This window comes from Tachysurus vachellii, chromosome 12 (assembly GCF_030014155.1).
Source record: "Tachysurus vachellii isolate PV-2020 chromosome 12, HZAU_Pvac_v1, whole genome shotgun sequence".
NCBI classification, from domain to species: domain Eukaryota; kingdom Metazoa; phylum Chordata; class Actinopteri; order Siluriformes; family Bagridae; genus Tachysurus; species Tachysurus vachellii.
The window spans coordinates 2,912,818-2,928,432 of NC_083471.1; the positions used below are offsets into that span (position 1 = coordinate 2,912,818).

The 15,615-nt window shown below is 40.5% G+C and overlaps 2 protein-coding genes across 3 annotated transcripts in view; one reads left to right on the forward strand and one right to left on the reverse strand.

The window, feature by feature from the left end:
• Window positions 1-6,230: 6,230 nt before the first annotated feature.
• On the reverse strand, window positions 6,231-15,023 carry gnpat (glyceronephosphate O-acyltransferase). The gene is made up of 16 exons (XM_060883760.1): window positions 14,888-15,023; window positions 14,519-14,710; window positions 14,260-14,436; window positions 14,025-14,154; window positions 13,774-13,901; window positions 12,633-12,708; window positions 11,770-11,921; window positions 11,510-11,640; window positions 10,834-11,057; window positions 10,072-10,323; window positions 9,908-9,987; window positions 9,547-9,687; window positions 9,120-9,219; window positions 8,839-8,932; window positions 8,665-8,726; window positions 6,231-8,556 (listed from the first exon to the last, which is right to left on the reverse strand). Exons 1-16 carry the CDS (start codon window positions 14,909-14,911, stop codon window positions 8,513-8,515), a joined length of 2,007 nt encoding a protein of 668 aa, XP_060739743.1. The 5' UTR covers window positions 14,912-15,023; the 3' UTR covers window positions 6,231-8,512.
• Window positions 15,024-15,191: 168 nt separating this feature from the next.
• The window catches only part of c12h1orf131 (chromosome 12 C1orf131 homolog), a 6,139-nt gene continuing 5,715 nt past the window's right edge, over window positions 15,192-15,615 (forward strand). For both annotated transcript variants that reach the window (XR_009649274.1, XM_060883549.1), the window contains exon 1: window positions 15,192-15,394. Coding sequence is in view for 1 of the 2 variants with exons in the window: in XM_060883549.1 (XP_060739532.1) it covers window positions 15,307-15,394 (88 nt within the window). In the remaining variant the exon portion in view is untranslated. The remainder of the gene's footprint in view (window positions 15,395-15,615) is intronic.

Here is a 15,615-nt window from a genome sequence, read left to right on the forward strand (position 1 = left end):
GTATTGCCATAATATTGACCTGTGTGCATTTTGTTGTTGTTGTTGTTGTTGTTGTTGTTCTTTTTCCCATAACTAAAAAAAATAAAAATCGAAAGAAAAAGAATTATTAAATAAAAAAAACAAAAGATTTTTGGTCTATGACTCGAAAATATTACTATATGTAGATATACAACATTTTGTGCACTGTTTCACACACACGCACAAACACACACACACACATACACACACACACACACACACACACACACACACACACCACAGGTGCAGCAGGTGATATAACGCTCTACAGACGACTAGTCATTAATATTTCACTCCTACACACCTGCAGTCTGGGAGACGAGACTTCACACACACACACACACACACACACACACATACACACACACACACACACAAACTGAATTCCCTTGGTACACATTCTGCCCATCTGTTGGTTGCATAATAAAATCTGTGATATCTTTAAAGAAGCATGATTATCAGAGAATAATCCGATATATTCATGACACATTAAGATGAAGTGAGTTCCACCACAACACTGTGAAGTTCTCCCTTCTGATTGGTCAGAAACATTCCACAACATCGTAAGGATAAAGGGATTAAAATGTATTAGGTGTCTTTCTGTAGTAAATAAACACAAAACGTAGAGGAATGCGAAGCTGTTAGAGAAAAATAATCAACTTACAAAAATATAAAAACACTGAATCGTCGTTGATTTTTTTTTTCTAACGGTGCCGAGTTTTTTTTATCGCTCTGTTTTGTATCACTGGAACTTTTTCAGCTCAGATTCAGGTTCAGAAAATCAATAATTTATACACACACACGCACACACACACACACACACACACTGCAGTGTACTAATGGATCACCGAGACACCTGTCACTCCACCCTCACAGGCGATAAGAGTTACCGGTGTCACACACTCTACTCTGCCACTCTGACAGGAACACACACTGCTACACTATCTTCAGAAGACGAAAGACAGCTCAGGCACAGAAAGTCTCTGGAGCGTTTCCTTATACGGATTGTTAATAAAGATTCTATTCTTGACAATGAAGAATATGAAGAAATAGCATCTAGGAAAATCTACCTGAGGAGGACGAATCTAATCAAACTTCAGCACTAACCGGGTCTCACGGTGAGCAAAGACTAGCCAATCACAGACGTCTGTGAGCTCATGTATGCGGAAGAGGGCAGGTGTAAAATAATTTTTTTTCCTGTTCTGGCACCGACACCGAAAACTTAAAATAATATCATTAATACAAACACTAAACATGTTCTGACCAATCAGATCCTTGGGCAAGAATTCAAGAGCGTGCTCATATAAAAGGTCGATGTTTACAGCTTTAAGACTATAAATAAGTCTGTTTTGGCAGTCATTTAGAGCATGGTAGTAAAATCTGTCAGAGACGAAGCGAGGGCGAGATCTTCGTCACCTCTGCAGTAACACTCGTACTCGTGTCCTCTGGGACACCAGACACTCAGAGATTCTATGGATCTTTCTGTCTATCTGCTCACTTTTTTCCCCCACCTCACACACACACACACACACACACAGATTGTTCCACTCAACCCATGACATGTTGTACAGCTCACTTCAGTGGCCTCTGCTCTCAGTGGGAGGCAAGCGACAAGACTGATAACGTTCTGCATCTCTCCGAATAGCTCACATCTCTCTCATCGGCTGCAATAACCCTGCCTGACACCTCCCACTATTTATCCTCCTTCTTTCCTTTATCCATCCATCCATCCCTCTTTTTCTATGTACCAGTTATACTCAGTTTCAAGGTCCATGTAGTCAGCTCTCATCTTGTTTGATTACACAAAGCATATTTCCTTCCTTGAAGCAAGTTTCCTCCAAACGTCTCGAGCGCCCTCGCAGTTCCTGCACTGCTGCCTTGTAGATATCAAAACAGTCAGCGGAGATCTCAGGAATGATGGATCTTCACAGTCAAAGCCACAAGTAGCAGTAGTCAGGCTGAAATAATAACAAAACGACAAAGTTTAGCTGTTTAACCAATGGTTACGTTTACTGAGGTTCAAATATTCAGGAGTCTCTTTCAGTATTATTAGAATTTCAGTAGGATTGTCTAAAAAAATCTTACAGAAGACGATATCAAAGTACGTTAAATACAGCACAAATTCAGTTGAGTTGAATTCAAATCATTCAACCATTTCAGGTTGCAGCCACCAACAAACAAACAATGTGGAATGTTAATAAAATAAAATAAAATATATAAAGAATAAAATTGAAAATATCTATGAATAATTAAGCTGTTTTTTTATTTATCTTTTTTAAATAAAACTAAATAATTTTAATAATAGATTTAGGTACATGCCAGCATGTCTTAAAGGGATTATTAAATTTCTGGGAATAAGTTTTAGGACATAAGACAATTTAATAATGTATGTTTTTAAATCTATTTTTAAAATAATTATTAAACAATCTTCTCAATAGTATAGGAGTTGTATATGAGGTGCTTGGACCCCTAAGAGTCTCAATATTTGAACATTTTTTACCCGTTTGCAGTTACATTAATGTCGGCTCCTCCACGATCCATCCTTGTGTTTGAGCTGCGTTGATGTTAAAAGCTCACACCGTAACAAACACCAACCCGAAGCACTTCTGTGATAAAAGCGAGATGACTTTAACGCAACAGCGGTTTATTCATTTCATCCGTTTATAATAGGCCTGCTGCATTTGATTCACTTTGTCATCGCTGGCCTGTCACCAAATTCAAGAGGCTGCGAGAGCGAGAGCAGGATTGATGCACTGTAATAGGAATGCTGAAAGCTTTTTTGGCTGCACTGTGAACAAGTTTACGTTGATCAAGCCATTTTAATTAAAGCAGCCTTCGCCATTCACTTAATGAAAAGCTCCATTGAAACCCAATGGAACTCATTTGGTAATGCTAATTGGTTAGCGCTGAAGCCACAAAGGCGATTACAGCGCACTCGTTTGCAAAGACACACACACACACACACACAGGGGCTAGTTAATGTGCTAGACACACTCATTTGAATTGTGCTGATCAGACTGAGAAGCTGTAATTTCATAATATAATTTGCTGTAATGCGCACACTGTGGGGCCATTACCCAAAGGGCCCATGGGCAAATAATCATGGTGCGACTCCAATGAAGTGCATCTTGGCATGTAAACTAAGAGAGGATTGTGTTTTTGGAAGGAGTCTCCAGTGTTGCGTAACAGGAGGTTTTCCTCCACAGCAAAGTCTCCAAGACAGAAAAGTTGATGCTTTGTAAGGTTAAATATTTTAATTTCTACTTTTAGCTACTTCTGCTTTTCAGATATTTTTTGACACACTACTCTATATAATTTTACTCCTGTACCCTTTTTTTCATCTACATGGCTCACTCATGCTCACAGGAGATCGGCTCTCTGACATGAAGGGACGGTGGGATTTCACTGCGCGTCAGAGATCACGACAAATATAAAGAGAGACGGCTATCCGGGGACCAGCATTCACCACTTCAATTAGATTCTATTGAATTGTAATAAATCTTCTCTGTGCCATCACTTCATCGCCGACGCCGTCTGCGTTTTATTGTTCATTTGTCTGTCAGCACATCGACGGAGGAAATTCCTTGAGCGCTGACACAAGGCTCCTTGTGAGCGATAGTTCAAGCACAGCTAATATAACGGCTCACTCCGGAGAGTTTCTAACGGTGTGTTTAATGTGGAGAGGTGAAAAGAGGTTACGAGGAACTGGCAAAGAGGGAATTGTGAGAGTTTGCTTAAAAAAAGTTTAGCAATAATAACTAGCATGGCGGGGGGCACGGTGGCTTAGTGGTTAGCACGTTTGCCTCACACCTCCAGGGTTGGGGGTTCGATTCCCGTCTCCGCCTTGTGTGTTTGGAGTTTGCATGTTCTCCCTGTGCCTCAGGGGTTTCCTCCGGGTACTCCGGTTTCCTCCCCCGGTCCAAAGACATGCATGGTAGGTTGATTGGCATCTCTGGAAAATTGTTCATAGTGTGTGATTGCGCGAGTGAATGAGAGTGGGTGTGTGACCTGCGATGGGTTGGCACTCCATCCAGGGTGTATCCTGCCTTGATGCCCGATGACGCCTGAGATCCCCGTGACACCCCGTGGCACAGGCTCCCCGTGATCCGAGGTAGTTCGGATAAGAGGTAGAAAATGAATGAATGAATGAACTAGCATGGCTAACAGAGTGGAACAGAAAGTTAGGAGGATTGCTAACTAGCATCTTGGCAGCTTTTCTCATTATTACCTTAACTTAGGTGAAGGTACTAACGAAGCAAACATTTCCTGTCACTAGCTAGCATGAAATACTTTCTATTTAAGTAAATATATTCACTCTTGCCATGTTTGCTTCGTTAGTTCTTCACTAGAACTGTGAAGCTAATCTACCTCATCCAAAAGCTTTAAGCTAAATTGCTAAACTACATGTCATTTTTCTTTAGCAAATACATTTGTAAATGATCTAATGATCCATTAGTTGTGGTCAGAATAACTTTTGAATAGAAACTTCAAAATTTTTACCTCAGATTTTTTTACCTCAGAGATTTTACCTTAAAAATAGAAGAAGGTTTATGGTCAGCTGGAGCTTGTTTGAGTTCAGTGTTGATCTCAAAGGTTTTCAAACAAGCTATTAAATACTACCACAGAGGAAATAAAATAAACGTGCTTCTTTTTTTGTAACTAGAAAAAATGTCAGATTTTCACTTATGAAAAAATTTGCATCACTGAAAAGAAGATAAAAACGGTACACAAAACGACTCACCGTCTTTTTCTGATCCTTGAATAACAAAACACATGAAACACATGAAAGTATTTTTTACCTTTAAATGAAGGTGAGCACAACTTCTTGTCACTGATGTCATTCAAAATGGCCGCCGTGTAACACGTAGATAGAATTCATCTACAAGTGACTGAAATCTGAATCACTGAAGAACTGAATTATTTATTTGAGGTCAATTTTTACACTAAACATTTTGTGTCAGATGGAAGACGTTCTCCTGTTACCCATTAGCTATGTTAGCATTGCAGCTTTAGTGAAAAACTAAAGCAAAGCAAAAAATATAAAAATCTTGTCTGACTGTATTAATGGTCTCAATTTGAGCATGGAACAAACTTTAGATCAGATTTTTGCTTAAATATTCCTTTAACAGACCTTAGCAATTGTTCAAGATGGCTGCCCTCTTACGCTTAACACGTTTAGCTACATAGTTTTATTTATGTTTAAAAATGAGAAATGAGTGTTTAAACCACATCAATTTGAAGTAGATGTTCAGGTAAGATTTTCATTACTTTTTCTATTTCTATTTTCTATTATCTAATCAGTTGCATTACATCCTTTAACGGACCTCCATTTCGCTGCAATTACATTAAATTTATGTAAATATTTTCAGCAGTGTTGTACGCCTTTACGTTCCTCTATGCAATGTCTCTCGCCAGTGAAATGCAAATGCTCCTGACGCGTTCTGCTAAATGAGCCTAATCAATCAAAGGCTGTCGAGATCAACGGAGCACAGAGCTGAGCATACAGGGGGGTGATGGCCAACCGTAACACACTGCGGGAAAACTCACACAGGCTGCACCCAAAACTTCCATCACAGAACGAAGTTAAGAGAATTAATTTAGTGTCGGAGTCACAGGCGTGAAAATGTACAAGGAGAGAAATGAGAGCCGTGTGGAAACTGGGAATTGGCTATTATGCTTCATGAGATTGCAAAACGAGGCTGACTGCACGAATTATCTAAAAAACCTTCACAGGAACTCTGTTCGTTCATCTGACCCCTGAATCTGCAATTTCATTTCAGGGAGCCGAAAAAAAAGGATCTGTGTGCCACCTAGAGGGGATTTGGAGACATGCAGGGATACATACACATTAGAAAAAAAGGATTACAAATTCTCCCTTTCTGTCTCTCACTCTCTCTCTCTCTCTCACACACACACACACACACACACACACAATGATACTAATGGTAATTTTTGGTCCTCACAAATGACTGAATACTTGTGTACAGTCACACACAGAGGATGATTACAAGGATTTGAGAATTTGTATGATACTATTTGGTCGTTGTTAGGAATTGTAAAGGTTTAAATGTGTACACACACACACACACACACACACACACACACACACACACACACACCTGGTAATTATGAGGACTTGACACTTTCCTATCATTTTGAGGACCTTTGGAAATTTATATAATATATGTAAACACAGACAATCTGCAAGAATGCACACTCGATTATCAGACTTTATTGTCATTACAGAAATTAATACAAAACACACACATACACACACACACAAACAAACACACACTATAATCATTATTCATTAGACAAACTCTGTCAAACCGTGAAATTAGACTGAATCAGTAATTATTCAAACACACTGCAAACCCAAAGCACAGAAACATCAGTAACAAGAAACGACTTTGGCAAAAGAGTGTTGTTGTTGGCAAAGACATTACAGTGGAAAATCACAGGGCTTACAGACATGCTTTATCTCATGGATTCACCTCTTTTGTTTAGGGTTTTATTTAAAAAAAAGAAATCGCAGATCTGAGGAAAAGTGGGGCCTCAAAAAAGGAATGCCAAGAGATATTACATATCCTTGTCCTAAAGTTACAGAGTTCACTTACTGCATAAGAATCCAGGTTTTAAAGTAGTGTTAAGTAAAGTAAAAATTTTTAAATTGAAAAGTAATAAAACAAAAAAAAACTTTTAATTGCCCTGAGTGGACTTTAGTAAAGTTGACTGTTTTTGGCACATTAAAATAACAGTAATATAATAATGTACTTAGATTACTTTTTCAAGTACAATCAGCTGCACAGTTGATAATTATACAAGAAAACATACACAAACACACACACACACAACCCAAACTCTGCATTATAAACCACTGTTACTAGCATGACATATGTTAAGCGTACTCGGATTAGCATACGTGACAAATGTACTTTAAGATAAATCATATGTGTAAAAAAAAGGTCTAAGCTGTAATCATGGCATCTGAAGCCCTTGTAAAGATGTAGCGGGCAGTCGTGTTTTTTTATTTTAGTTTAAAATGTGTCATGTATATATTCAGCAGAAAATATCCATGAGTTACACCATGTGACAGCACAACAGTTCTGCGTTTAATCTTTTATAGCTTCATTCTTCCTTTGGGCGACGTGACGACATGCAGTCTCATCAGCGTAAATGACATCATGGGACACTTTTCGCTGTTCGAGAACGTTGAGTATTTAATGCATAGCTTTTTATGCGATGTTTTTACTGCTTTGTTGGCACTTCATGAATTATTAATAACATTACAGAGAAATATATTATTTATAAACATTACATAAACGTTTTAGGATGTAAGATTCTCTCCACGTTGCCGATCCTCAACATGGCGAAAAAGTCTATTATGGCTAAAGGATGCTGTAAACATTGGATTGTGTGTTAGCAGTATATAACTGTTCTAAATAACAATTACAGACCAAAGTACATAAAAAACAACTACCGATGTCATCCCACACCAAATCCAAATTTAAACCAGATATTTTAACCAAAATTCCCTAAAAAAAACCCCTAAACTTTAGCTTGGTGTTATCGCAGAACTCAAATCTAAACTTTAGCTAAAAATTTCAGACCATGTGGAAATTAAATCCAAGCTTTAAGCAGATATCACAAACTATATCCAAGTCCGTCAAAGCTGTTCCAGCTTTGTTGTTTTTTTTTACCAAATTCCCGAACAAAATCCAAACTTTAGTTTTAGATTTCAAATCCAATCCAAACTTTATCCAGATATCCCATAGCAAATCTAAACTTTAGCCAAATATCCCAAACTACATCAACCCAGATATCCTCTGATAAAATCAGAACCGCTTCATAAAATATAATCTACAGTATAATCAACACATTAAACCAGACCAAACTCAATGACAAACAAATCTATTTTTGGAGATAAATAATATATAAAAAAAAACACAAGACAAAACAAAACACTTTCTCTTAGTTTGTTTGCATATTCTCATCTAGAAAACTACGGTTCAGTTCTTTTTGTTTTGATTTATGGCAGCGTCGCTGTATCAAGAAACAAAATGGAAGAACCTGATGCCTTTCAAGCAAAAAAAAACAAAAAAAAACACGATGACTTTGTGCAAAAAAAAATACCGTGTCTTAAATAAAGTGTGCAAACATTATTAAAAAAATCAATCCAAAAAAAATTGCACAATTTGGTGAGATCAAAAATAGTAACAGCTGATAACGAAAGTTCAGAGCGGTTAAAAAGTGGAGCATTGATCACACAGCAGGATATTAACACTGAGACTGTGTGTGTGTGTGTGTGTGTGTGTAGAGAGAGCGTGTCCCAGATGGTTACGGCTCCTTAAAGCTCGATGACAAACAGTCCTTGTAGTTGGCAAAGCCGTGACGCAAAACATTATGCAAATGAAGGCAGTAGAGGCACACGTTGGGAGGAGTGTGTATGTGTGTGTACATGTGTGTGTGTGTGTGTGTGTGTGTGTGTGCGTGCTTACAGCCGAGCGAGGACAGGCTTCTGGGTGGGAATTTTACCCCCTGTGAAATTTAAACGGGGTCATGAAGTGCACACTATAGCTTTAAATGATAAATAATAATGATGCATTCTTCGTGTTATCAAAAAAATCTATATGACATCACACGTACCCAGCGAGTCCTCCAACGAGTTCATGGCCATCTTGTTGATCTTCAGCACCACCTGATCGCCGCTAGACGAGAAAAATAAATAAATAAATAAATAAATAAAAAGCTGTCAGAAAACCTTCGAAAATAAATAAATAAATAAAAAGCTCTCAGTCGTGTTATCAAGAGCACGCTTACGTCTTGACCTTCTTGACGGCTTTCAGCCGTATCAGTGCAGCCAGGGCGTTTTTCTGCAAATCGGACGATAAAGCTTCGTAACACTTCAGGCTTCCTGAAACGGAAAAAAAACCTTCATGCACTTGCTACAGAAATGAGAATCATCTGGGATCTAATATTTAATCTAATAAACACAGTGTCTGCATTTTTGCAGTAAATGCCATTTGTTTGTTCTGGGGTGCACAAACTTTTGCACTTCACTGATTTAGCTGACTTTTGTGATGATGTGATTGTGTGGTCACCTGCCAGGATGAGACGGAGAGCAAAATTCCTCACAGCAGGGACAAAGTTCTTCTCAGGTAGATCTTCCTGCACGTCCTCACACAGATACTGACACACCACCTACACACACACACACACACACACACACACACCAACTACTGATGTAAGAAGTAGCAATATTTAGTTACTCTAGTTTTGAAAGACGGTATGAAACTAAAAATGAATCTTAAAGTTAGTATCAGATGATCTATCTTGTGATTGGTCGATGAATTAAGTAAAGCTGGAACCTGCACAGAAACAGGAAGCTGATTGGTTGGCTAGCGCATGAGCAGATTATCATATTAGAATATTATTTTTGTATAGATTTTTGATCAGCTAAGTTCTTCTCCTTCCTTGTTAAAGGGCATCGCTTAAGTAAGAAATATCATGTGTCAAAAAAGTCTTTACCTGGTAGCCCTGCAAAAACGGCTCCATCAGCGAACACAGGAAGGACAGCGTCGCCTGTCCGCTCGATGACATCACAACCTCCTGCTGCACCTCCTGAACTGCGCCGCACTTCACCAGCAAGTAACATGCCTCCTCAAAGTCCTATACACACACACACACACACACACCCACACACACACACTCACAGTCCTGAGCATAAGCTGTAAGATAGAAAGGTTTTAACAAAAACAAACTATCATAAAGATTAAGGGTGTGTGTGTGTGTGTGTGTGTGTGTGTATGTGTGTGTGTGTGTGTGTGTGTGTGTGTGTGTGTGTGTGTGTGTGCGTGTGTGTATGTGTGTGAGACCTGAGACCTCTGACCTTCACTGAGGCTCCAGGACAGAGGATGAACTCATTGGAGAAAACGTTCCACAGAAAGTTAAAGCAGTTGTAGACCTCGTCTGGACCAGAAATTAATTATTATTATTATTATTATTATTATTATTATTATTATTATTATTATAATCATGCTTTTAGACTTTTACCTCTCCGGCTGGAGTTTGCGTTGTGCATGGCCACAGCCAGGAGAGCCGGCCTCACGAACACATGCAGCGCCTGATTCCTGTAAGACCCGCAGGACAGCACACTGACCGCTCGGTTAAACTCCGCCTCTTCAGCACTCAGCCCCGCCCCTGACACCTCAGGAACGACCAGACGCACATGCCCCCCAGACACACACGCCAAGTTTCTGTGTATGGTCAGACTGGAGCTGATCACCTTAATGCATGGCTCACCATCTGAGAGAGAGAGAGAGAGAGAGAGAGAGAGAGAGAGAGAGAGAGAGAGAGAGAGAGAGAGAGAGAGAGAGAGAGAGAGAGAGAGAGAGAGAGAGAGAGAGAGAGAGAGAGAGAGAGAGAGAGAGAGAGAGAGAGAGAGAGAGAGAGAGAGAGAGAGAACAAGAGAGAGAGAGCGAGAGAGAACGAGAGAGAGAGAGAGAGAGAGAGAGAGAGAACAAGAGAGAGAGAGAGAGAGAGCGAGAGAGAAAGCAAGAGAGAACAAGAGAGAGCGAGAGAGAGAGAGAGAGAGAGAACAAGAGAGAGAGAGCAAGAGAGAGCGAGAGAGAGAGCAAGAGAACGAGAGAGAGAGCGAGAGAGAGAGCAAGAGAGAACGAGAGAGAGAGAGCGAGAGAGAACAAGAGAGAGAGAAAGAGAGAACAATAGAGAGAGAGAGAGAGAGAGAGCGAGAGAGAGAGAGAGAATGAGTTTTATCTTTTGTCATTACAGCATAACCTGACTCTGTATACATACCTGGCCAGTCCAGAAAGGCCCCGAAGCTGAGGGCCAGGCGCCGGAGCCAGTCTACCTGCTGGCTGAGAGCTGACAGCTCCACACCGTCAGGGTTCTGCAGGAGCAGGGTGGAGATCAGCGCCCAGGGCTTCAGTACCATGTTCTCCTCCTGTAGCCGCACCAGGTGAAACGCTACGTCATTCACAAACGCCTGAGTGTCTGCCGTCGGCCTCTGAGGAACGTGTCTGAGGGAGACACGTGAGGGAGACATCAGAGAGACATTTGATGTTATCTGAGGATGTGATATTGAAGTAGAGAAAATCGATAGTTTGCACGACTATTCGCAAATAAAGATCAAAGGGTGTGAATGCGTACGATTTCACCCCCATTGCTGTAACACCCTTAAATCAGATCTGGTGCAATTGCTTATCATGATGCTACGCTCACCATGCTTCACAAGGAAAAATAGTGTGGAGCACCAAAAAGGCCAAAAATGATCCAAAGTTCCATAGTGAAAAATGATGGTGGTATTTTTCATTGGATTTTCACAGCCACAAGATTAAACAAATTTTTGCAAACTATGTAAATAAAAAAAAGAAAGGATGAGCTGTACCGTGCAGACTGATGACAAACAACAACAATTAAGCAGCAGAGACTGACTGGATGGTTCAATGCGTTTAGAAGGACACCGAGTTACCTGGGCACCAGGTTGTACTGGGAACGGCTCACGTGGCCCTGTGCCAGGCTACGTACGGACACCGGAGCGCCGAAGTAGACGTGCATCGTACCAAAATCCTCACTAAGGATCCGCCTGGCCTTTAACAGACCCTGAGAGATAGATAGAGAGAGAGAGAGAGAGAAGTGAGGGAAAGAAGTGTTTACATACGATGCTAACACCATCATGCTTCAAAAATATTATCAGAGAGAAAGGAGACCGAGATCTGCAGAGTTACTAACAGATGTGGACTCTTTGGGTTTTGGTACTCCAAGCAGCTCACGTGCATATAGAGACTCTTCTAGAATTCTCTCATAACTTATGCTCACAGGAACCAAGTTCACGTCGAAGACTTCTCCTTTAAAAAACGGCTCCATGACTATATTCAGCAGACCTGTAGTCAGCCAGACAGACAGAATGAAAATACAGACAGGGAAAACATATTAAACCTTCACAGATATTCATCCCTGTTTCTGATTAATGACTGGATCAGAGTTCAGTTCATCGCACCAAACTTTATCATCCATAAACAAGGCGGCGGCATCCGATCGCGTCCGATTCGATCGTGCAATCAAGCTGTTTTTATTTAGAAGTCTCGGCACAGATGCAGCGGAAGAAAAAAAGCTTTTTTTCCTGTCACATCTCGTTTATTTTCAAGTGAACAGAAAAATGAAATGGATCACGATGAGGGAAAAGGCTTGACGCTGCAGTATAATATGCAGGAGTCAGCGAGGCTGCTGTGTCAGAATCCCAGACGAGGTTGATGTTTTATGCAGATTTTATTAACTGAACAAATGATGTTTAAAGTCTGCCAGTGAAAGCATTCGCTCCAAAACTTTAATGCATCATAATATATTTAATGCACTTCTGATCTGTCAGATATTTTGTACACATTCGATCTACACCCCCCCCCCCCCACTTATTTATTTATTTATTTATTTATTTATTTATTTATTTATTTATTTAAACATGGCATCCTACAGCAATTGGCCTCAAGGCTTTCAGAATATGGTCAGTGGTGCCAATATTTTTGCAGCTCTGGAGCAAGTTATCCTCTAATCCCTGAACACAGAATTCCCAGCCGTGTGTTTGACGTTCAGGTTACCCGTCTTTGGTGTGAGTGATTTCGCTGTTCGGCTCCTGGTGCCTTCGAGGAAGAACTCGATTGGAGCGTAACCGTTCTGTGGAAGTGAACAGAGGCACAGCAGGAAAGATGGGGTTAGACAGATGAGTGGATGGATGCAGGGATGAAAGGATGGACAGGAAAGTATTTCAACGTATGACTGGAGAGATAAATAAAGGGATTAAGAAAGTTGGGGCTGGATGGATGGATGGATGGATGGATGGATGGATGGATGGATGGATGGATGGATGAACGACTAGCTAAATGGATAAACATTTAAATGTACACTGTATTATGTATACATAAATAGACTTGTGGATAAATGGATGGATGGATGGATGGATGGATGGATGGATAAATAAATGGATGGATAAATGGATGGATGGATGGATGGTTGGATAAGACACAACTGGCTGGCTGGCTGGCTGGATGGATGGATGCATGAATGAATGAATGAATAGATGGATGGATGGATGGATGGATGGATGGATAAACTGACAGATGGAAGGATAAATAGACTGGTGGATAAATGGATGGATAGATGGATGGATGGATGGATGGATGGTCTACTGCTAAATGGATGGATAAACATTTAAATGTACACTGTATACATGGATAGAAAGATGAATGGATGGATGGTTGGATGAGTTGACAGATAGATGGATAAATAGACTTGTGGAATAAATGGGTGGATGGATGGATGGATGGATGGATAAGACACAACTGATTGGATGGATGGATGCATGGATGAATGAATGAATGGATGGATGGATGGATGGATGGATAAACTGATGGATGGATGGATAAATAGACTGGTGGATAAATGGATGGATGGATGAATGGGTGGATCGATTAGACACAACTGGCTGGTTGGCTGGATGGATGGATGGTGATGGGACAAATAAATGAGTGAAAGGACAGATATACGGCTGTTATAATAAACGTCTAAAGGAATAAATGGCTGAATAAATGTAAGGAATGGAGAAATTACAAGGAACAAGTGTAAGGGAAGGACAGATGAAAAGAAAGTAAATGATGAAATAGAAATATAGACTGTTGTATGGATGGTGTGATGAACGACTGGATGGATGGATAGATAGATGGATGGATGGATATTTCTTACCCTTAGAATGGTCTTCACATATTCAGAGAAAACTGCCCAATAGAGTTGATCTCCGCCAAACGAGCGGCGGATAAAAAACGCTCCTGACATTCGCAACATCTCTCCAACAAACCTCATGCTGATAAAATCTGGAACAAAAGAGCGAGGTTTTAGCCAACGTTCGTGTAAAACATCGTGAATCGGGATCACAAAAATCCACATCAGTAGTGCGAACAGAACGAGAAGTGATGTTTACGCTAGCAGGTACACACCCATTCCTGCAGCGATGACGGGTAGAGCCAGATCGTAGGTGAACAGGAGGTAGGACATCATCAGGAAGTCTACGTAGCTGCGGTGACTGGGCAGAAGAACCACCGGATGCTCCTGAATGGCCTGCTGAAGCTGGAAACAACAATCCATCGTCATCATCATCATCATCATCATCATCATCCTCAAACTCATCCCTGAATACTGACTAAACTTTAGCACGTGATGATCTATACACACTCTCTGGATGCCCTCCTCGTTGACACGAACGCTACGGTACAGCGCTTTGAAGGCTTTGCTGAGTGTGAAGGCGAAGAAGCGGACACAGCTGAGCTGCAAGCGGTGAGCCATTTCCTCCAGCACCTGAGACGCTTCCTCCTGTACGACCTCGTGAGTCTCGCCGGTCTCCGCAGACACCTACAGAGAAAATAACACACAGCTGCAAATCAGACTTTATTTTTCAAACCCAGGATCCACTGCGCTTTAGAACCCCACGTACCCGCCCGATGACGTATCTCAGAGACTCGGACTGCAGGACGAGGTTTTTCAGCATGCTGGCTTTACAAGGCGACAGGTTTCTATACACAGCAGGTGTGTAGCACTTCAGAGCATATCTCAGATCACTGGAGTTCCTCCTCTCATCAAGAATGTCCTCAAAATCATCTCTTTTCTTAGGGGTGGGATCTCTGAGCTGCAGATTAGTCCAAAAAGAGATCATTTATATTTACATATACAAGTTTTAGAAGACTGGGTTAAAGACAGAAACATCTGGATTAAACATCTGGATGCAGCAAATAAAGAATGAAGTAAACAAACATCTAAGTGAAATCATGCACTTCATTACACCACAGGAATGATCTTTCCTTACCGAGTACAGCACTTTAGACGCCATAATGACAGACCATAAGTGCTAATCTTTATACAAATCACTAAAAAACCCACTATAAAGTTGACAATTCAAACATCTCAGCTTGCACAACTGACCACACATGGGTGGTGTCAAAAAATAACCGGCTCAATCCTAAAAATCGTGCTGTTAAATCTAGTGCCCTAGATAGTCTGTAGCCGGTGATTGGTTTGTGTAATATAAAGTGCGCCTATGTAGTAACTAAGGGCGGATTAGGACGTGGCCCATGGAGACGAACACTTCCTGGAAACGCGGCTGTTCGGACGGTGGCCTTGGTGAGGACATTACGCGAAATGCGGATGTATGTGTAAAGGAACACACGTGAGAAGTGTGTGTGTTTGTGTGTGTGTGTTTTTTTTTTCTGTCGCTTTTTATTAAAGATGAAGCGAACAAAAGGAGAAAGTGAAGAGGGTTTCGATGTGGATCAGGACGTTTTAGATCGGATACTGAACAAGCTGTACGATTTGGGTGAGTGGAGATAAAAAGTGTGTCATGTTTGTGTTTCCAGTTTTACACTCAATATAACACTATAGTATACAATACACACATAAATAACACTATACTATACAATACAGACATAAATAACACTATACTGTACAATACACACATAAATAACACTATACTATACAATACACACATAAATAACACTATACTATACAATACACACATAAATAACACTATACTATACA